The sequence below is a fragment of the Monopterus albus genome, unplaced genomic scaffold, assembly GCF_001952655.1.
Source record: "Monopterus albus unplaced genomic scaffold, M_albus_1.0 scaffold234.1, whole genome shotgun sequence".
Lineage (NCBI taxonomy): Eukaryota > Metazoa > Chordata > Actinopteri > Synbranchiformes > Synbranchidae > Monopterus > Monopterus albus.
Window position 1 is genome coordinate 55,376 of NW_018128114.1, and position 22,728 is coordinate 78,103.

At 38.9% G+C, this 22,728-nt stretch overlaps 1 protein-coding gene across 2 annotated transcripts in view; it reads left to right on the forward strand.

Annotated features, from left to right (window-relative positions):
- The first annotated feature begins 7,623 nt into the window (after positions 1-7,623).
- Positions 7,624-22,728, forward strand: part of LOC109971736 (collagen alpha-3(VI) chain-like) — a 49,241-nt gene continuing 34,136 nt past the window's right edge. Inside the window, exons 1-5 of one of the 2 annotated variants that reach the window (XM_020620173.1) lie at positions 7,624-7,973; positions 15,887-15,994; positions 16,419-17,051; positions 18,850-19,443; positions 20,738-21,331. In XM_020620173.1, the coding sequence (XP_020475829.1) occupies positions 15,910-15,994; positions 16,419-17,051; positions 18,850-19,443; positions 20,738-21,331 (1,906 nt within the window). In that variant the 5' untranslated portion in view covers positions 7,624-7,973; positions 15,887-15,909. The remainder of the gene's footprint in view (positions 7,974-15,886; positions 15,995-16,418; positions 17,052-18,849; positions 19,444-20,737; positions 21,332-22,728) is intronic. The other variant, XM_020620174.1, reaches the window with a different exon arrangement.

Below are 22,728 nucleotides of genomic sequence, written 5' to 3' on the forward strand. Positions count from 1 at the left end.
CTGTGTTCCTCATGTGTGGAACACATTTCCATTTTATAACTGATTGTGGGCCTGAAATAATTTTGTTTTTTTCCTTTTAGCCAGTTAGGCCTGTCTGTTCCCTACATAGTACGTATTGCTGAATTCTTCCCTTTCGTATTGAACCAACAAAGGGTGTCAAAACTGATCAGACAAATTGTCCATAGGTTAGGCTCAAATAACAGAAGTAGTTTTGTTCCTCTGCATCATATAAATAATGTCCTCAGTGGTGAATTATGCCATTTTCATTTTATCATACTCTTCATGACTTAAACTGAATCCTGGATTTATACTGTTTATTAATGTAATAGAATAATACAAGTTGTTTCTTTCTTTCCCTCTGAGAGGCTCAAAATGGGGGACATTTACCCACCATGATTTTCCAATTATGGTTGCCATTGTTTATTTCACACACAAAAAAGCTTAAATAATAGACATTATAGCCTCAATACTGAGGTAGGTGGGAGCCTCCCACTGTGCAGCGATAGCTAAATAAAAGACTGTTTTATGTCTTCCTCCAACTTTAGTAATGACTGCATGTTTCAGTGCTTGTTTGTAACTCCCCTTTGAAAATTGAGCTGAAGCAGGAAAAAGAACAAATCACAAGCTTCTCTGCCTCGCCCTGATTGTTGCTGCTGATCTGAATACAAAAACTGGAGCTAAAGTACAGCTTTCTGAGGATACAAGATTAAACAGATGCCCAGTGTGATGAATACTGTACATCTACAATGGAAGCTCAAGTCTTTTGGTAGATTTAAGAGGCTGGGTTTATCTCTGCAGAGGAAATGTCTATATAAATAGTTTTTGGCCCTGTGTCTGGGCTTTTCCCTCAGCGAGGTCTCTCTCTCTCTCACACACACATGCCAACACACACATAGCAGGCAAAAAGCATCATCACTGACAGTTTTCCAAACAGATTCACAATCAAGTTTATACTTGTTTGGAACGTGCCAAGAGTCAGATGAGAGGATCAAAAGCACTTTTTTTGTCTGTACATCGAATGTGAAACTATCACCAGAAGGCAGTTCAGAGTCCTGCACCGGGGCAGGTACCCAATCAAATGATGTGTAATGGGTAAAAGAAAATGTTTATAGTAATTCATGGGTATGGGGATGGTAGCGAGTGAAATTCCACTCTATCTATAGGTGTGAAGTGTGTAGGTGTGGACATGGCTCTCGGCTCTCATTCCACCTGGGATGGCAATCCACACTTCAGACTACCAAGTTTAACTTAATGCATGACTTTCTAAGCAAGAGCATTCATTTAAAGCAAAATGTATTTAGAATATGAATAATATTGGTATTAATCCAATCACATTCATAATTTCAATATTGTGACAAGAGTTGTACTGGTGCCCTTTATTGATAAAAGTCTTATAGTTCTAGTTTTGATCCTGAGGCCAAACCTGTCTGGCTATAAACTAACTTGACAAAAATTATACAATTTTAATAATTTCAAACTCATGTTGGTTTAAGGACAGGAAAACACTAATATGCTCAAGTACATTCAAGCATAGCCATACACAAACACGCACATTTCCACTTGCAGGCACATACTACAGTTAACTAGACAACACAGCAAGAGAGGAACACAGCAGATTTGACACCAAGTTTTCAAGAAATGCCTCTGACAGGAGTGATAAGTTTCTATTTCCTCGTTCAGTGAGGGTGTGTTGCTGCTGTTGCCTTCCACCTCCACTCCCCAGTCTGCTCCCCCTACCAGTGTCATCTTTAAGCAGTTTACACACAAACACACACACACGTTCTGTTTTCATCCCTTGTGAGGACATTGCATTGGCTTACATTCATTTCCTATAGACCTATCCTAACCTTAACCATAACTACTTGCCTAACCTTAACCTTAACCCAAACCTCACCCTAACCTTAAACCATGTTGCCACCCTAAAATTCAATGAGTCCCCACAATGTGAGTGTGTTAACAGGTCCCCATAATGTAAGTAATACGAAGGCACACACACACACATCTGGTACATCTGTTAAGAGGTGAATCCAGTTTTGTACAGTATTTAAACCTGTGGCAAAGTTAGGCTAAAAAAATGGACAGAGCAGCCTCAAAAAAACAGCATTATTAACTGATCAGGGTATATTTGTGTCATAATATAATGTCTGTTTAAGATATATAAAAATAAAACCGTAGTTTACCTATGATTTCAGATAGGTCTATCGCTTTCTGACATTGTCATTCAATACAGTATTTTTACTTTATGGCAGAATTTTCAGGTTTTATTTACATCATCACTACTTCATCTATAAGTTGTTTAATCAGGACATTTATTCAAGTTTTATACTTTTGCAACTCTTTACTTATTTTCCTTCATCCTGATTCTACCACTGGTATTATATAAGGTTTGCATGTAAAATGTCTTGAGTGTATTTTGGTTATTTGGGTGTGTCTTGCGTCAGGAAGTTTGTTTTGTTTGTTAGATAAACTGCAGGGGATTCCCAAGAAACTGGCCAATCTCTTAAAATATCCGCAACTCTTTGAAAAGTACAGATAAGAAAAATATCTTGATAGTCCCTGATGTTCCTAAACAAATCAAATTTCACATAAGTATTTGCTCCTTTGGTGCTCAGAACATGGAGCCATGTTCTCAATAAAGAAAAACCACTGACTGTTGTTATATACTGACTGATATATGTGTATATAAACTGTCCAGAAGAGTGCAGTCCTAGGAACAGCTAAGGTACTGTGCAGGAGCCTCAAGCTGTTGCACCTTAAGACCTGTTTGCAGAAAGAACAGGACAAAATGACATCTGACACATTGAATCACTTGGTGTCCTTGGTCCTAAACGTCTTTTAAGTGTTGTGAAAAGGAACGGCAGCATCACACCGTGGTAAACGCTTTACTGTCCAGACTTTTTTGGAATGTGTTGCAGCATTAGAATTGAAGTGAATGTTTGTTTTGAGCAAAAAATAAAATTGATGAGGTGTCACATCAAATAATGTGCTGCTGTGTTGTCTTCAATGTCATACAGGGCACAGATGATTTACACATCACTGTTTCCCGCTTTAATTTTGATTTTACAGACTATCCCAACTTTCTACTACATGATGGCTTTAAGACACCATAGATCCTTGTGTAAATTAACAAAAAAATAGCTTATTTCATAGGACTCGTATTATCATGAGTCATTGGGTGGTACTAAGTAAAGTCGTTAACAAAGTGGAAAGTATAGCGCATGTGCCAGTCAGTATGATAGCATGTGCATGAATAGGAAAGCCACGGAAAGGATTTGACACTGATTGATTTTGTGTTTCAGCCATGATGTTACCAGTATGATTACCCAGACCATTATTAGAAAAAATTGCAGAATCAGACATGGGACTCTATCTCATGCTGCGTGCACTGTCACCCCATTAACACTCATTTTTACCAATACAAAAGAAAGAAAAGCAGATCACTTCACCATGCATATCACTGACTTTGATCTAAATTCACCGCAGACCTCTGGTGTACAGTACCTTTGAACTTGACCCTGTTTAAAATTGAATATTTGGCACTTGACATCCTGTTCTACATTCCCCATGTTTCCATCACATGCTGACTCTGTTATAGTCATGCTGTTCAGTGAATCTCAGATTACAGGGGTCTTTTAAAAACTCACCTTTTTCTAGACTACATTTGATATGTAGTAAATGTGAGGCCTTTAAGATAATGCATCCCCGGTCTTCCATTTATACAGAACAGTGTTAGTCCCGTACATTGTAGTGTGTATTTTATTTACTAAACAAAACTAGAGTAACACTTTTAATACATTTAATGTATAATTTCCAGAGGTCTTTTCCTCATCATGAGTTTGCCAGGTAACAGGCAAAGAACCAGTAACTTTTTGGTCCTCTCAAGAAATAGTTTGGCATGTAAACCATGAAATGGCAAACTGTTGTTTTGTTTTAATAAGGATTAGACAAATGAGAACTACGTCCGTACATTAGTGGTACCATTTTCGAACATATTTTATGTTTATTTGTTTAGAAAGAATTCTGTCTCTTTGCCTGATATTGCATCACGTTTATCATTATTGGTTACAGTCATAATTAATACTATCAAATAATAAACATTTTATAAATAATAATAAACACAAAACAGAAAATTGAGGAGAAAGAGAATACTTTTGCTAGTGGAATGTTCCCATGTAAATTAGTTGATACCTGCAGATACATATACTGTGAAATACAACTGGAATACATAGATATGTAAAAAGGTAACATTCTACTACTGAGTGTTATTCTCCCCTAGTTGCACCCACTTCTGTTGGGCATCAACTGTTACTGTGAGTATTAATACTTTCCTCACCAGACATGGGCAGAGTGAGCTAAAGCTGCCCATCTCCACCCATGTTTTTACGTATGCTCCAGTGGAAATACATGTGTTGGTGGAATCAACACGTATTTTTCTCACACTGGCCGGTGAACAGTCTGTTCCTCATGGTAACGTCCTCACAGGCAAAGAAAGCAACTTGTAGAAACCAGTATGAAGACTCCAGTTATGTGGAGGGAGTCTCATGCTTTTGGAAATAAAATAAACATTGAGTGTTTGTGTGTTTGTGGTTCTACAAGGCTTAAGGACACATTTCCTATGCTTTTCATAATTTCCACATACTGTAGGAGCCTAAAGGCATTGCTGCCACACCCAAAATATCATCTGTACGCTAAAGAAAATGTCCATTTGTTCCCATTTTCATGTTTAAAATGATAAATAGTTGAGTGATGCTCATCTGTCCTGTGTTAAATACTGTATATGTTGGAACTATGGAAGCTGGTAATTATAAATGAGAAAATCAAGACATCACAAGCAACAATTTGCACTTTCATCCATCTGCATGAAGTCACCTTAGTGGGATGCAACAGCCAAACCCATTTACCACAGAAGTCAGCTCTGCCCTGCCTCAACAGCTCAGGCAATTGCTAAAAGCTGTGAGCAGTACATTAACATCACCCAGCAATATAACTGTTAGTCCTTTTCATACTGACATGTGTAAGCTTTTGATTTGCAAGGGTCTGTGTTAGGTCAGTGCTCACCCACAAGGGAATATATGTAAGGCAACTTTCCTAGAGATGAAAAAATACCTGGATGTACTTGTCTCACCTCCCTCATTAGGGCTTGCTGGTTTTTCTGCATACACACCTTTTTTGTTCTGGTTTTGCCTGAGTCTTGAATTCACTACCTGTTTTTGTCCTTGCCGATGTATTCTCCTCTTGATTAGCTAAACTTAACATGTACTGAATAACTGATTTACATTATTAACACAAAGGAACACCTTTTTGTCAAAGAAGCAGTTTAAACATTATTTTGAGCTCAGTCTAGCTGTTGATTGGATCTTTGAACATATAACAACTAACTCAGTGTATGTTACAAGGGTGGTTGCCTAGCACCATCATAATAGTGCAGCGCAGGAAATATTGATGGTGTGAGTAATGATCTACAGACAACAGACCACTGATGGATTGGGCCACTGGTATAAAGATATGTATGGTGCATTTGAAGTGTCTCTTTTTTGCATAGTATGAATTAAGAAGCAGAGTATCTGTAGAGCTCAGTGGAACTACAAAGGATACCTCACCAGATCTTCAACTGCTGTTAGAGCACAGTTTTCAGCTCATATTCACACAGATGTGAGGGAGTGAAGTTCATTTCACAGCAAATTGACCTCTGGTAACAAAGTCTGTTTTAACTCACTGACAAAAAAAAAAAAAAAAAAAAAAAAAATGCTGCTGCAGAAATCCTCCCTCTGTTTGACTTGGACATTTTTAAAAGTTCAACAGTGACGTGCTGCTGAAGGATGTTTCCTGTTGCCATTTAAGTAAGTGAATTGTGCAGTTCACTATATCTCTCTCAGCATTCAATAAAAAATGCTTTAAAGTATGTTGACAGTGGAAGATGTTATGTACATGATATGCACACACACAAACACAGCAGTCACATGGTGTCTGATAGGAAAATGAAACATTTCAAAATAAACTGATATGCTGAAACCTGGAATTTTTTTTTCTTGAAAATACATTGAAATACTATCAGGCTTTAAAGTTGACATGGGTTATCAAGCAGTCACCTACCGACACTTACAGCACATATAACACCAACATTAATTTGGAGTCGTGATACACATAAGTCCATATTCACTCAACTTTAACACATCAACTCCCGAGTTGATGACTTAAAGAGAAACTCTTTAAGTCATAAATGCCCCACGTTTTCTCCAGCTAGTCACAAACTTTGTCTGCTCTAGGTAGGTTGTGTACAGTGGGTTTATTAAAAGATTTCCCACTGAAAACATGCCTGTTGCTCCTGGATAAGAAGAAATATGTGGTTTGGAAAAGCTAAATAATGATGAGGCTAAGCGCTCTGATGGCTCAAGAAACCTGCAGAGTTGGGTAATAATTCTCTGTGGGTTTGTCAAGCAATCTCTTTCACTACAGACAGAGTTTTAGAGAAACTCTATGGCTTCCTAATTGCTAAACATGTCAGAATCAGAATCAGCTGGCCAGGTGTGTCGGACACACGAGGAATTTGACTCTGGTACTTTGGCTCTCAATGTGCATGTACATATCCCCATGCAAAGGGGCAAGTAAACAGTAAACCAACATAAGGCTGTGTAGTATAACAAAATAAACAGTATTAACAAGCAACAAACCGTGCAAACAATGCAAAATACACAGTATGTTCACAAGTTGCTAACTTTTTTGTTTGGTCCTAAGAAGCTAGCACAGTGGATTTATGAAATATTGTTGGCTATTTGTGACTGGTAATGATGTACATGAGCAAAAACAACAGAACAGAGAAGCTGTTGGCCATAAAACAAAAACAATGAGCTCAAAGATGCTAAAATAGAGCTGAGGGGGTCTGCAGGGTTAGATGAGAGTTCTCTGGTTTGTTACTATGAGCCCATATGCTTCTGTGAGGTGGTGGAAATAAAACTAATCTCCTAAAGGCTGCTGTGTAGAATGCGTTTGCTGTGTAGTTTTATGGCTAAATGTATTTTGTTTTCATGGAACAACTGAATCCATGGCACTGTGACACTGCTCTTCCTTCACAGCGTGCACATCTTTAGCCTCTGCCAGGACGCTGTCTTGCACATTCCTTTGTGAGAGATTTGTGAGTTCGTTTTATTTGGTGAGATTTCATTCCAAGAGCGCCGCTACACAATACATGATATTTATCAGATGCTGAGACTATGAGATGTACTTTGACAATATATGATCACTCATTAATTAACCAGCTTATTAATTAACAAACATTTCCCTAAATCACTTTACCAATATATTCTATAGTATTTATCCAAACTACATTTTGTTTTTAGCAATGTTCATTTTAATTCAACAACAAAAGGGTGCAAAAACTATTTAAAATATTCTTTTTTTAAACAAACACAACAATCTGAATGGTAGAGTCTTAAAAAGGACCCTACAGAGGTCAAGGGAGAAATGGCAAAATGTAGAAAAAGGTTAGGTGAAAATCCTGCTCAGATTTGTGACATCATCCTCCCCACTGCTCAGACCAAACAGGGCTGTATCTGGTTTTCATTTACCTCCTTCTCCCCCTGCCCACCCTCTCCTCTTCTCTCCCTCCTCTTCTTCTTTTTTCCTTTTCTTTGGAGAAAGTGGGAGGAGGAAGAGGGAAATGCCAGAAGTTCAGGAGTTTGGAAATTTGTCCCATCCCATCTTTGAACTCAACACCACATCTCCTCTGGTTTGAGACTGGGAGGTTGTCTGCCTCTTTGTCTCAACCACCCCCCCACACTCAGGACTTCTCTCTCATTCAGTGAACCTATCACTGCTCTGCTCAACTACCTTCCTTCAGGAGGTGCTGGAAAAGTCAGCAAGGGGAATATACCAAAAGGATAATGACCAAAAGTCCAGCTTGCAGTCATTTTACATAACTGAAACCATTTTTCTTCCAAAGCAAATACAGTGGAGTACAGCTACTTCAGCTCAGGGTAAGTCTTAAATCTGCTCTGTTGGAGGAAACTTGCAGGAATAGGTTGCATATGTTCTTCGTGTCTCACAATTTACTCTGTATCTTTGATTTCACTGTTGATTATAAATAGTGCACTGACCATAGCATAGTTTCTAGTCATTCCATGTGGCCTTATGATGGGTGTTGTAATCATAGGATTGTACAAAGCTTTTGGCTTTTAACTCATAAATATCAGACTGCATGTGTTTACCAGCATGACTGAAACCTATACTTTAGTGGTGAGAGTGCTGCAAGGGCAAGAGGTGAGCCACAGTCAGAGTGAAGGAGACCTCAGCAATGTTATGTATGGTCCATGTGAGTGAAGATTGGTGTGTGTGTGTTTCTCTTCAAAAAATCTTAAAATGCTGCTCTTCTGTTTGACACTCTTGGTTCTTACAAAGCTTAACTTATAGATGTCATATAATTGTGATGAGAGAAAAAATGAAATCCCTGAGATGCTGTGGTCTGAGGATCAGTGTCAGAGTGGTAAGCAGTGAGTATCTGATCAAAGTTTTGTAATACATATGGTAGAATGGAGTTTCTGTGTAATGAATGCATCCTGTAATACAGCAGATTGTTCCACTCACTTTTGTTCCAAAATGTATTAAATATTCTTTAACTTGTGTAAAGAGATAAGACATCACTGGTCATCGTTTAATAGCTCACTTTGTGGACGTGATAAGTATTCTGGCTCCAAAGAGCAGCATTTGGATGGGTTGATGTTTCCACTGTAGCAGTAGCCCCAAACCACACCCTCTCTGAAATAAGTGCAAAAGTGGAAAAGTGTGAAGCAAGTGTTTTCCACACTACTGGCCAGATGAACCAGGAGGGCCAGAAGGGGTCTAACCCACTGGACAAAAGATCAGTGTGGTGGTGGCGGTGGTGCTAATGGGCTCCAGGGTTTAGAGGACCAGGTGTATGTCATTAATATTCTGCTCTGCTGCAAGACTGTCCAAGTAGAGACAGAGGAATTATCCTCTGCAGCATTTCACTGTGTGCATGTGGGATTTGATGTGTAAATTAGGTTATAGTGCTCTTCTGATTTAGTCACACCATAATGACTTTGCACTGGAAATTTGTCATAAGTCCCATGAGCTACTGCTTCCATGTAGTTTTATGTTTGCATGTAGCCTGTTGCTATGACACAGAGTGGAAGAACTTGGTCACTGCTCAAAGGCAAAAGAAAACTTGGTGTGCACTCCAGATTTGGTTTTATGTGCATGAAGCATTTTCACATAATTTACTGTCAGCCTTGTGACAGCGCTGGAGCTCCCCTTGGAAGCAAGTATCTGAACTGTTACTGGCAGAGCTGTAGGATTTTAACAAGGCTTTTTTTTTTTAAAGATATACAGTATAAATCAACAGTACTATGTTTTATAGCTGCGCCACTCTCTCCAGCTTTTTTTCTTTTTCCCATGATGCAGCACAGACATCTGGAAGGTTGAAACAGTTTTCAGAAAGCTCTAGTTCAGGGAGATACTGCTCCAATTGTCTCTTTTTAAAGAAACAAACAATACAATAAACAAGGGACAATAATTATTATGCATTGTTTGGGGGTGATTATGGCAGTAACTTTCTGAACTTTCAAGGTGTTGACTGAGAAAATACAGTACAAAAAATTCAAATGAACTCACTGTCATCACCCAAATTCTAACAATGAATGCTTAGATTCTTGCTATAAGCCATTCCTTCTCTTCTCCGATTCTAACTGACACTGCATGAGTGTCATGTTTAATCCTTGAACTCAGCCAGCCTGCAGGCTTACATTGGCTATGATGCTTGAACACACATCTGCTAGGTGTCAGACAGAGTAATACACACCAGCTGTGTGGAGCTGCCTGCCCAGCCTACTTCCATCTCTGCCTTTCAACTTTATCACTGATCCTCTTCTCATCTGTGCCACACACGGCACGTCACATCCTTCCAGCTGTCAGGAGGGTTGGATAAGAGGATACACATAGCCTCATGACTGATTCATACATGTGGAGGCAAGGCAAGTTTATTTATATAGCACATTTTTGTACACAAAGGCAATTCAAATTGCTAAACGCAGTGCAGACAGATAAAACGTGTGCTCTCAAAGTCATACCTACTGTACTGAACGTACAAGGGATCCTTCCTCATGTGATGCCACTGAGTGGCAGTGTGGAGTTGCCAGACAATCGGAAACAGTTTTACAGTGTTGAAATGAGCCCCAGCTCTTGCTGCCTCACCTGTCTCACCCAGATTAGTCAATAGAGATGTCCCATGAAAGAAAAGAAACTGGTCTTTATAAATACTGACATCAGTAATTGCTGTTGATAGTATAATTGATACATGCTTTGTTGTCAGTTTTATAATGTGAGAAAGTGTTAATGGAGCTAATTTGCAACCCCAAACAGAAGTGAAATAATAAACATCTGCCAGACTTTTTTTTGAAGACCAGGGTTTGTTTTCTGATTAGTTAATACAATGTAGACCACTAGGGGGCAGCAGAAACAAGCTGCTCAGACACAATCACCTTTTAGGTTGATCAGGCAAAGTTGTTAACAACCTGTTGCTCTTTTACACATTCAGAGCAGTATTAGTGTTCACTTGGTTTACAGAATGTTGCACCTGATGAATTAAGTCTTTCTGCTTTCCTCAAAGTGCTGAAGGAAATATCCGACTCTAGCAACCCTAGCTACTGAATGCTCCACCATGTTCACCAGCTAAGTGCTGCCTTTGTCAACTGTTTGGTGCTGGGCAGATAGTGTTTTTTTTTTTAATCTTCTTTGCTCAAAGCAACTACCCACTGTTAACAATGCTGATGAGAAAGGTGAGAATGAACCTAAGCAGTAAACATGTGGGCCAGAAAACCAAATGAAAACAGTGGCCTGAAAGATGCATTAACTTCTTGTAGAGAAGTAAAGGAAAGCACAGTAGCAGAGTTTGGTGAGAGTTCTGTGGGTTTGTCGCTGCTTTAAATGTATTGTTTGTCATCACTTTGTTATTTATTTTGTAGCCTGGTCAAATGTAGCTGGCTATAGTGTATGGCTATAGTGGCTATTCGTAGTTTTCTTATTTTGTTCAGACCTGTTAAAAATGCATTTTGAAATTTGAATTTATTTGAAAGTGTCTGTCTTGTAGCTTTTACTCACTGTCATCTGAGAAACCTCTTGACGGTGTGTATTTAGCAGCTCTGAGTATAGTGGAAATGTTCCCCTTACAACTACCTGCTGGGCTCAAGGACCTTCTAATATCTGTTCTTTCTGTGAGGAGACTGAGCCATGTCTGCTGGCACAGTGGTGGAATGTAACTACAGTAAATACATGCACTCAAGTACCTAGGTCTAATCTTGAGGTGTCTGTACTTGATCATTTTCATTTTTTGCTACTTCATACTTCAACTTCACTACATTCTAAAGACAAATGTACTTTGTGCTCCACTACATTTATCTGCTAAGTTTAATTACTAATACTTGTCAGACTTAGATTAATAAAACAAAATACAGTATAATCATAAGAAATTCACAAGCTGCCCAGCAGCACTTCAAATTTTAAGCATCAGTTACTGTAGTTAACATTTGCTCCATCTTTACCAGCTGCAAGATTCCTTTAAATGTGATGTTCACAATAATGCATCAATAATAGAATGCAATAATATAGATTAATGTAAATATATGATTCTGCATAATGAGCACTTTTTGAATACAGGACTTTTTCTTGCAGCAGAGTATTTTTTCACTGTGGCACTCACACTGATTAATGACGTTGCTATTTGTCACTGAGGCTGATGGAATTGTGTGTTGCACTGGACTGTGAGCAAGCGTGAGTGCGCTTATGCATGTGCATGTTTATGGGTGGTCTTTTCAACAAAAGAGTGTGTGAGGTCCAGCTGAAAATGTGCTGCAGTGTACTCATGAGCACCAGCAGTGTCTATCTTCTTCTCTGAATACCGACATGGGTATTATTTATAAATAATGCCACTGAGTAAGACATACTGTTATGTACACTGAGCAGAGCAATATATTCTACGCAGTGAATAACATAAACTGATTACAGTTTCAACTACTTAAACACTTTTTTGGTCGTGCCTGAATTACACATGTAGCAGAACTAATGACTCAGTCTATCACAGAGACACACATGTGGACCTCAAAAAGAAAAAAAAAACACACAAACATGATAACGTCATAACTCTTTATTTTCTACAGTCTTTATTAGATGACCGTGATGTTGTATGCTGTATATGGCTGTCTGCTCTGCTCAGGTTGAGGCTTATGACAAGATACAGTAGATGTTGGAGGAGAATCCATGTATAACTGTAGCTTTTTAATCCTATATGTAGGATTTGAAAGGTTCAGATTCCTGGCAGTAGTGTCAAAAAACAACCAGAGCAATGCACAATGAGTTCTCGTACCCCTGTGAGGTTTAGCTGAGGACAATGAGATTAAGTGGTCTAAAAGCATCAGAAGCATGACTAGTATCACAATAAACTGAAATTAAATCAAGGCTCTCACTTTGGAGGGGTGGCAGTTTTGAATCATTTTGAGATGCAGACAGAGATTGAGGTTTTATATGAGCAGATGTAATAAGCATATTGATCAATGATTAAATTATGACTTAGCTTCCTTTTCTCTGACATTGCATTGCATTGTCCCTGACACTAGATATTAAAGCTGCACATTAATATTTTTTAAATATTAAATCTGAATGAATCCATATGTTTTTAAACAGTGGTTTAAATGAAAATGTGTGATGTGAAAGAGGTTGCATGCAGTTATGAACCTACAGAGACTTTCTAACCACCACTAGTTGGTTGATAATTATTAGTTGTTTTCATTCTTTGTTTTAACTCAGTTTTAGTTTTGTAGCTTGTAAATTTACTGTTGTGGTTCAGTCTTATTGCTCTCATCAACTTTCTAGGAGCAAGAAGCTGTTTTCAGTTTAAATCCTCTCCTAAACTCATTGTGCATTACATATCCATCATCAAACAACAGACTAAGTTAGCGACTAGCTGGTAAACATAATGGTGCATGTACTGCAGCTCCTGAACAGACAGTTAATCCCCTGAGGAATTAGTCATCTGCACTAATATTCTTGTTCATTTTTTAATTTACCCTAATGTAATTCCCCATGTTGCCATTGTTTTGGCTTGTATCAGAGAAAACAGGACTCCACTGTGCTGCTATGTTTTTTCTCTGTGGCGGAAAGGGAGATAGTGTTGACAGGTCTGGCAAACTTGGCGGTGAAGTGACTGCTGAGTGACCTGAAATCACATGAGCATGAGTGGAGAGCACAAACATCTGTTAGTATGTCCAAGAGAGCTTAGCTTTCCCTGAAATAAAGGAACTTGGTGAACTTGAATCCCTGAATAGTGACAGCACTGGGGGACTGCAAGTGTGAATTACTTGAAAGCACTTTACATGTTTTTTATATAAAGAAAAGATCAACACCGAAAATGTAGCTGCGTAATCATCATGATCTTTGAGTAAGTGATATCTACTTTGACCCCCATTGTTAGTTTATTGTTGTTCATAAACCATGTTGACCATCCTGGGGCATTTTGTGCTTGTCTTTATATGCTTTTGTGAAACATGAACATGAAGTTTACAGTTTCATGTTTGCTTCAGTGTGTTAATTGTTCTGTAGCTCTTGCCCTGGCTGTTTAGGCACATTTCTCCACCCATATTATCACCTCAGTGTAGTTAGAAATTTAAAAGGTTGGGGGTGTCTGCATGAGTTCTTTTGCATCTGTCTTTGCAAGGACCATTGATATCTTGAGACCCAGAAACAGAGGGAAAGTGAAAACAAGCAATCAGCAATCAGGGTTGCTGAGTGTTGAGACTTGGTGTACAGGGAAAGGTTTGGGGTTGATTTCAGTAGTGTCAAAGAGTCACAAGCACAAATGTCTGTGAATTTGTACTTCTACAGCAGTTCTTTGTGAGAAGTTATTTTAGAATGACGGTATTTTGGTGGTTATTCCCTCTGTGGCCGTGTCCAAGGAACAATCCTGCACGCATGTGTGTGTGTGTGCATGATATTACATTTTGAAGACCAAATCTTGTTTACACATTCACATTGTAGGGACTCAGCCCTCCTCATGGGGACCAGATGCTGGTCTCCATCATGTAAATAATTGAGTTTTAGGGTGTTGTCTTGGTTTAGGGTGAGGTTGGCGTAACTTTAATGTTACAGTACAGGTTAGGGTTAAGCAAGAAGTGGTTATCACTAAAGGTAGGGTAGGAATGTAAGTCAGTGTAATGTCCCCGTGAGGAATGAAAATAAACACGTGCACATTTTGACAATGGTTTGGACATTTTTATGGCAAACGACTGCTGAACAATTCTGTAATGTAAATGTTACTATAGAGGTTATGTAGCATTTGAGCACATCGGAGTGAGAACAGGGTAAATTAGTGCACAAATCTGACAGGTTCAGTTGTAGAAATAGTGGTAGGACACCTCATCTTTGTACACTGCAAAAAAGGCTGACAAGACACATGTTTTTCTCTTCTGTGTTGTGTCAAAGATTAAATGGTGCAGTCTTGGCTAAAGAAACAAGCTTATGCAATGCTGTATGTTATATTTAGAAAGAGGGAGTGTAAACACGTCAAACTGGATATCCCCACAAGAGACACCTTATCAAATTGCTCCAGCATTGCAAACTTTAAGGGACAATAAGATGTTAAAACCTTAAAGGTACAATTTTTATTAATTTAAAATTAAGATAGTGCTAGCATGAGACTCTAGAATCAACCTGTGCACCCAGCCCATCGTGAACACACACAGTGCCACAGTCTGGAGAGAAATTCAACATGTTAGTGACAGTATTCAATTGGTGGCCATTCAGATAATGTTACCTCACCGAGCTGACTGCTCTGCTTCATGTCTACTATAAACATAGTACAACTGTGTAGCGACGTCCACTACACAACAGCGATGAAATTAGCGATACAGTGACATCTTTAGCTTAGCCAGCTGCTGTTACACCTCCTGGTGTGATTTAGCTACAAGTACAAAGAGTAATGTTTGAGTCATTATCATGTAACAATAAATAAATTCACAACTTGCCAATCAAGCAGAAATAATAGGTCCATTTGTAAACTCATCTGCTGAAAATGGCACCCATATAAATTCTTTATCTAAATCCACTTTTGTTGTTTTCTTTTCTTCTTTCTCTTCAAAACATTTTCTTTTCTTGGTATTCTTTCTGTGCAGCTGTCTCAGCTAACTCTGGATTCAGGAGCTTGTGAGCCTGCGAATCAGCCATAGCAGCGTAAATAAAGCTGAAGCGTGTTCATGTATTGATTAACAGATGTGTGTTCCTTCTCTGTTCAGTTAGTGAGAGCAGTCCTGGTTAAAAACAAAAATTTTTAAAAAGGAATATCTCTACACTGCTGTCAGGCTTTCTCTTTTTTAAGGTTTATTTTTGGGCTTTTTATACCTTTACTAATCATTGTGTCATGTAGAGGCAAACAGGAAACAGAGACCTGCAACAGGGCTATCAGCAGCCAGAGTTGAACCACTGACATCCCAAAAGCCAGGAGGGTATATGGTGCCCTGCACTGTAACCAATGGACTACGGGCACCTGGGTGCCCTCTTCCAGACTCTTTTATGGGTCTTGGGCACACGAGCCTTGGTCAGCAACGCTTCCAATTAAGATATTATTTGTGGGATATTTCTACTAAAAAAGATTTGAAGAATATTACATACTGTGGTTTTAAAGCTGGCCAGGTTTGCAGCATGTTTATATAAGATGTATCCTGTAGAGATGCTCATATTTAAACATTTTACTTCACTTATTTCACTTTGCTTGATGAACTTTTTACATTTTTAAATCTTAAGTATTACAAAGGACCTTGTGTTATTAAGGTAGTGCTGCTGCCTGTGCTTTCTGGGTCATATTTATTTTTTGTTTCTGGTTTCACAGGTGTCCCCTTTGTTTCTTTGAAGATGAGGAGGCATCGGTTGTTACCACTGTGTGCCCTTCTGGGTGTCCTGTTTGCAGGGCTTCTCCCTAAACTTGATGCTCAGGATGGTAAGTTTAACTAAATTAATCTAATCAGATTTTTTTCAAGTTTTTGCACGCCCAAAAATATATCACCTGTTCAAATAAGACAAAAAAGTGAGATAAGAAACAAAAGTATATGTATATAGAGAATGGAATAATTCCCATTCTACTTGAGCATTATTGACAAACTGGCTATTTTTCCATGACATTTTCTTTATATTATTATATTTTAAAATTTGCATTCAAACTACGTATCTCACAATGGGAAAAAACCTCATGACTTGGTGTCCAGTCAGATGCTTATGATAAACAAATCAGAATGATGCCTAGAATTACCTGAACATTACAACTATAATGTGCAACAGTGTTACCAAAACAATATTTTGGTACCAAACACTAAGCATCTTCTCACTGGTTTTTACTTCTGTCCTCCAAACACTCTCTTTTGAAGATTGTACACAAGGGTTGGCAGCTGATATGTACTTTCTAGTGGATTCATCCTGGAGTATGGGAGAGGAGAACTTTGAGCATGTCAGACAATTTCTGTACAGTTTGATACAATCACTGCACCAGGTTGGAGGGGACAGGTTTAAATTCGCCCTTGTGCAGTACAGCACCTGGCCTGAAACTGAGTTCCAGCTCAACAGTTACCCAACAATACAGGGAGTCCTGGAACACATCAAGGCTATGTCTTATCGTGGTGGGGGTACCAAGACCGGCCTGGGCCTGGAATTCCTGTTACGTACACACTTGACCACTGCTTCAGGCAGCCGTGCTGTTGAAGGAGTGGCCCAGGTGGTGGTGGTGCTAACAGATGGGCGGTCCCAGGATGACGTGGCTGAGCCAGCTCAGGTGCTGCGGCTTGCAGGCGTGGAGGTGTTTGCAGTTGGAGTTCAGGATGCAGTGGACTTGGAACTCAGAGAGATGGCTAGCCAGCCCCATGACACGCATATGTTCAGTGTAGACTCTTTTTTGACTTTGGCCGATATAATCCAAGATTTAGTAGTGGGGCTTTGCGGCGCAGTGACCTGGTCAGGGGGTGCTCCTGTGGCAAATGAGGCCCCTGTGACTGGAGGAGGGACAGGTAATGAAATGGGACCAGCGTCACTACTATACTAATGTGTTTACATGTGCAGGAAGAAGCTGCTGCATATGTGACCATGACTAGTTTTTATTATTAACCCAATTAAGTATTGTTTTAACCACAATAACCTTTCACTATCCACCTGCAAAATTAACATCACTTTTGTCTTACCACATTTAATATACCCCTAATGCTTTAAATCTTGCAATATGATTTGCATGTGATTGACACCTTTAGTGCATTTTGGATTAGGATGCTCAGTTTGTGTAATGGCACAGCTATATCCTTGTGCAAAGCCACATCCAATGTGGGTTGAGCAAGCAATGTGAGCATTGTCCCAGGTGCTTTTAGGTATGGTAGCTATTTGAGCACTGCGTTGGCTTACAGCAATAGCCTCAGTCATAATTTAAGACAGATAATGACATGTATTAGACATGGCTGTAAGTGAGAGATTGTGCAGACAGCAACAGAATAAAATCGTAAAATCCATATAATGACACTTCAGATTAAAAACATTCCTTCAGTAAACCTTTGGAAAAGAACATGGTATTAAGATGCCTTACCCTTTAAAACATACATCTAAAAGATAATCAATGAGCTTTTAACAATAGCTAACCATGCACCACTGCTTATGTGTCTTGCATATATATGTTTGTCTTTATCAGTCACATTGTCTATCTGTTTAAAATATGTGCAATATTCTGTATTTGAAACAGTGATGAACCTGCCTGGACTCATCCTTGACTTGCAGTGGAAGTACACTGAGAATGTTTTAATATGTAGATGTCCATAAATTATGTTTAATATGTTACAGTAACTCACTGGAGTGAGAAAGATGAATTCCAGTGAAGAGTAATTCATGCAAAAAACTGTCCAAGAAAGACATGATCACTGCCAAAATAGATGATTCAAGATAAATTGGAAGCATCACCAAGCTACATGCTTTTACTCAATTTATATGGAATCACATATATTATTTTCTCAAGTACTGAAACGTTGTAAGCACCAAGGATGGGCCACGGGGGCATTACTGGCCACTTTTATCTGATCCTGATAACCAGACTCTGCATGGGATGGCTGAACACAGTGGAGTTAATACAGGGAGCAAACTGCATTAAACCCCAATACTTCATTCAGTATCAAACCAGGCCATTTAGTTACATTCAGCCTTTGTTTTTGCCATATATTTTGACACTTTAAATACTTTATAACTCCCATCTTTAAAAAACATTTGTAAAAATGCTAGAAAAATGTATTTATTCAGTCCCTTTCAACATTTTGGGCTATTTATCACTGTTGTTTCTGTAATAATCAATCTGATGTCAAATTCATTTTTCTTATCATTATGCTAGGGTTCTAATTGTCCCTAATTTGAGAAGCATGCCTTTTCTACATGTTAAAAATATTGATGGTCTCATTAACCTGGCACTGTAGACCACTCAAGATGTGGTGAACTCTACTTGTATCAGTAGTTAGTATTTATATTGATAGAAACACTATTCGATCAGTAACCCTCATCTCACTTTGATTCATGTCCAATCCAAATAACCATTCTGTGGTAGGGAAAAGCATATACAACTTAAGATTCTGACTAGTGCACTTTAGGAAATCTCCTCAGTTCAGCCTACATGCAGTATGATGTGTTTAGCAATGTTGTTATTGATTTGTTCACTCTGAATGTTACTTGACACATGCCATGACATGCTAGCACGGGTTCTTTGATTCTTTGTCTCTGTCTCACTATGTTAACACTTTCACTATTTCGATTTTTTTTTGTTTTCTCTCTCTCTCCTTAAAGCACAAGATTCAGCTGACCTAGTACTCTTAATTGATGGATCACAGAACATTGGAGCAGAAAACTTCCTCCTTGTGCGTGATTTGGTATTGAGAATCATTGAGCAACTTGATGTGGGCAGGGACACTATTCGTGTGGCCTTGGCCCTGTACCACACCAATCCGGAGATAAAGTTCTATCTAAATAGCTATGAAAGCAAATCGTCAGTCCTGGAAGTTGTGAAGGGCCTCGCCTACTCAGGGGGTGACGAATCTAACTTGGGCACTGCCTTGGAAGTGGCTGAAACCCTTTTCAGCCAAACAGCTGGGGGCAGGGCAAATGAGGGTGTGCCCCAGGTGTTGGTGGTTATCAGTGCTGGGCCATCCACTGATGATACTGGTAGTGGTGACCGGGCCCTTAAGAGGGCTGGTGTTATCACATTAGGCGTGGTGATCGGTGACGCTGCCACTGCAGATCTGGAAGCAGTTGCTACAGATAAAAGTTTTGTCCTGCCAGCTCCTGATTTCAGAGAACTAGCAAACATGGATGACCAGCTGCTCCCATACATTAACGGGGTGATCCAAGGCACCATTATAGTTCAGAATGAGTACTCACAAGGTATGTAATTTCTCTGTATATGTTGGCAGGGTACTGTGATTAAGGAGGGGGACATCATAAATTAAGCATATTAAGTCTAATACAGTGTGAAAGTTGAGATATACCTGGAAAGTGTGAGCTAGCAATATTTTCACTTGTAATAAGGGTGTTTAACAGAGGATGAAAAAGCAGATTAAAGCGAATTTGTATTAATAATACAAGAAATCATTAGGGAGGATATTTGAATGGCTGCTACTAACTTAGTTTTAATATTTATAGGGCAAATGGTTGAATTCAAAACAGGTTCACAGTGACAAGATCGACATACATACTTTAAACAAGCTATTATGGCTAAATACTCAAATAGTACTAACATAGCCCAGAAGGAAAGGAAACGGCATCCATTGGAATGCTTTTTTTTCATTACTTGTCAGAAAATATAGACCTGTTTGCAATGCTATATGTCTGACTCTCAGCCACTTGTTAATTCCAGCTCTCTACCAGTTTCATGCTGGCAGCTCAGTTTTTTCGTGAACAACTTACCATATAGACTTGATACCCAAGTCAATGATCTGAAAAGCTGCACAGAATAGCAACATTGGCTGTCATACCATATATGCCTTGAATATTATTTGATAGAACATAAGGTATGTTGTTTTTATAAGTTTCTGGATTCAAATAAATAATGTTGTGTGTAGGTGTGCAGTTTACTTCTGAATACAATTTCTTGTCATCAAACTTTGAAAAAGAGAAAAGTCCACCAATCAATGCATAGCTATATTTTATGTCCTGTATAAATTAGGGTCTTAAAAATTCAATAAAACTCAATAAAATGGCTTTCTGAGCTAAATGAATGAACAAGACATAAAAATCAACTGTCACCAATAGAAACTGGATTCTGTACAAAGCCAAAGCCCAGTGTCACTTTCAGGCTAAACTCTGCTCTGCAGTGTGATTTTAGTTTAAAATTTAAAGTTAATTTAGTTTTGTATATCAATCATTAATGTTAGCATCTCTATTCTTATTCTGAGCTTAACTGATATCTTCTAAGGCACCATACCGAATGTCATTTCCAAATATCAAAACATTAATTAAACATTACATCTTTAAGATGAAGCAATTAAAAGGCACCTTTTCCCCACTAGTCACTATTACCTATTGCTAGTTACGTAATCAAATACAAATATTAAGTATAAAAAATATAATAACAGAATATCCTTGGTTGGCTTTGTTAACCTCTAGTTACAGTCTTACAGATTTATTGTTATAAAATTTCTTAGAATGATCTTTTATAATTTTTTTTTTTTCCTTTCAGTCTTGGCAGTTGGAAAAAGAGACATCATTTTCCTAATTGACAGTACAATGGGCCCAGCTGTCATCAACATTGTGCGTGAATTCATCAAGGATTTTGTCAGCAAAATGCCAATTGGTCCAGACGCAGTCCAGGTGGGTGTGGTTCAGTTCAGCAATGTCCCTGGATTTGAGATCGGCCTCAACTCCCATGGATCCAGCGAGGAATTAATTGCTGCTTTGGGCGCCATCAAACCAAGATCTGGACAGACGGTCAATATTGGAGCAGCCCTGGAATTTGTGCGTGAGAATATGCTGCGACCTGACAGGGGCAGTCGAATTCAAGAACAAGTACCCCAGCTTTTATTTTTGATCACCAGTAAAAAGTCCAGTGACAGTGTGGAAGAACCTGCTAGGGCACTGCTGAGAATGGGCGTACTGACTCTGACTGCAGGCGTCAAGGCTGCAGATGAGGAGGAGCTGAAGCGGATTGCCTTTACTGACAGCGTTGTGTTCATGCACAAGGACTTCCGCGGACTATTTCGGAACCCAAGGGCCATTACTGATGCGCTCTCTACTCTAGCTGGAGTGGTGGTGACTGAAGGACCCACTGAACCAGGTGATGCTTTGTCTTCTAGCACAGTCAGTGCATTTAAAAAGGAATACAACAAATGAACAAACTAACCTTTGATTAAATAAACATATACAGATGAATGCCAAAGGAAAACCTTGAATAAATAAATACACTGCTCAAAAAATGAAGGGAACACTTAAATCACACATCAGATCTTGATGAACAAATTATCCAAGTTTGATACCTTTACTAATGTAAACTGTATAATTTATTCAGTGCCTTGCTGGATGCAGAAAAAGTTAAGCCAAGTTCAACTTTTTTTGCCCGATGACCATGATTTTACAATTAATCGGGCATGACCTTGCTGACCATATTCAAACTGTGATGGTCTCCTCCCTCAACCAAAGCAATATCATGCATTATGCAATGTTCTTTTTCATGCATTCATGTAACAGATATCAGCCTTTCTCTTCACTGACTGAAAGCTCTTAATGTTAATTTACTTCTAATGTGAAGAGAACATTACCTGGAGTTTTACATTAAAAACTTTTACTTACTTAATAGCAATGTAGACATACAGTGCCTTGCGAAAGTATTCGGCCCCCTTGAACTTTGCGACCTTTTGCCACATTTCAGGCTTCAAACATAAAGATATAAAACTGTAATTTTTTTGTGAAGAATCAACAACAAGTGGGACACAATCATGAAGTGGAACGAAATTTATTGGATATTTCAAACTTTTTTAACAAATAAAAAACTGAAAAATTGGGCGTGCAAAATTATTCAGCCCCCTTAAGTTAATACTTTGTAGCGCCACCTTTTGCTGCGATTACAGCTGTAAGTCACTTGGGGTATGTCTCTATCAGTTTTGCACATCAAGAGACTGAAATTTTTGCCCATTCCGCCTTGCAAAACAGCTCGAGCTCAGTGAGGTTGGATAGAGAGCGTTTGTGAACAGCAGTTTTCAGTTCTTTCCACAGATTCTCGATTGGATTCAGGTCTGGACTTTGACTTGGCCATTCTAACACCTGGATATGTGTATTTGTGAACCATTCCATTGTAGATTTTGCTTTATGTTTTGGATCATTGTCTTGTTGGAAGACAAATCTCCGTCCCAGTACTCAGGTCTTTTGCAGACTCCATCAGGTTTCCTTCCAGAATGGTCCTGTATTTGGCTCCATCCATCTTCCCATCAAGTTTAACCATCTTCCCTGTCCCTGCTGAAGAAAAGCAGGCCCAAACCAGGATGCTGCCACCACCATGTTTGACAGTGGGGATGGTGTGTTCAGGGTGATGAGCTGTGTTGCTTTTACGCCAAACATAACGTTTTGCATTGTTGCCAAAAAGTTCGATTTTGGTTTCATCTGACCAGAGCACCTTCTTCCACATGTTTGGTGTGTCTCCCAGGTGGCTTGTGGCAAACTTTAAACGACACTTTTTAT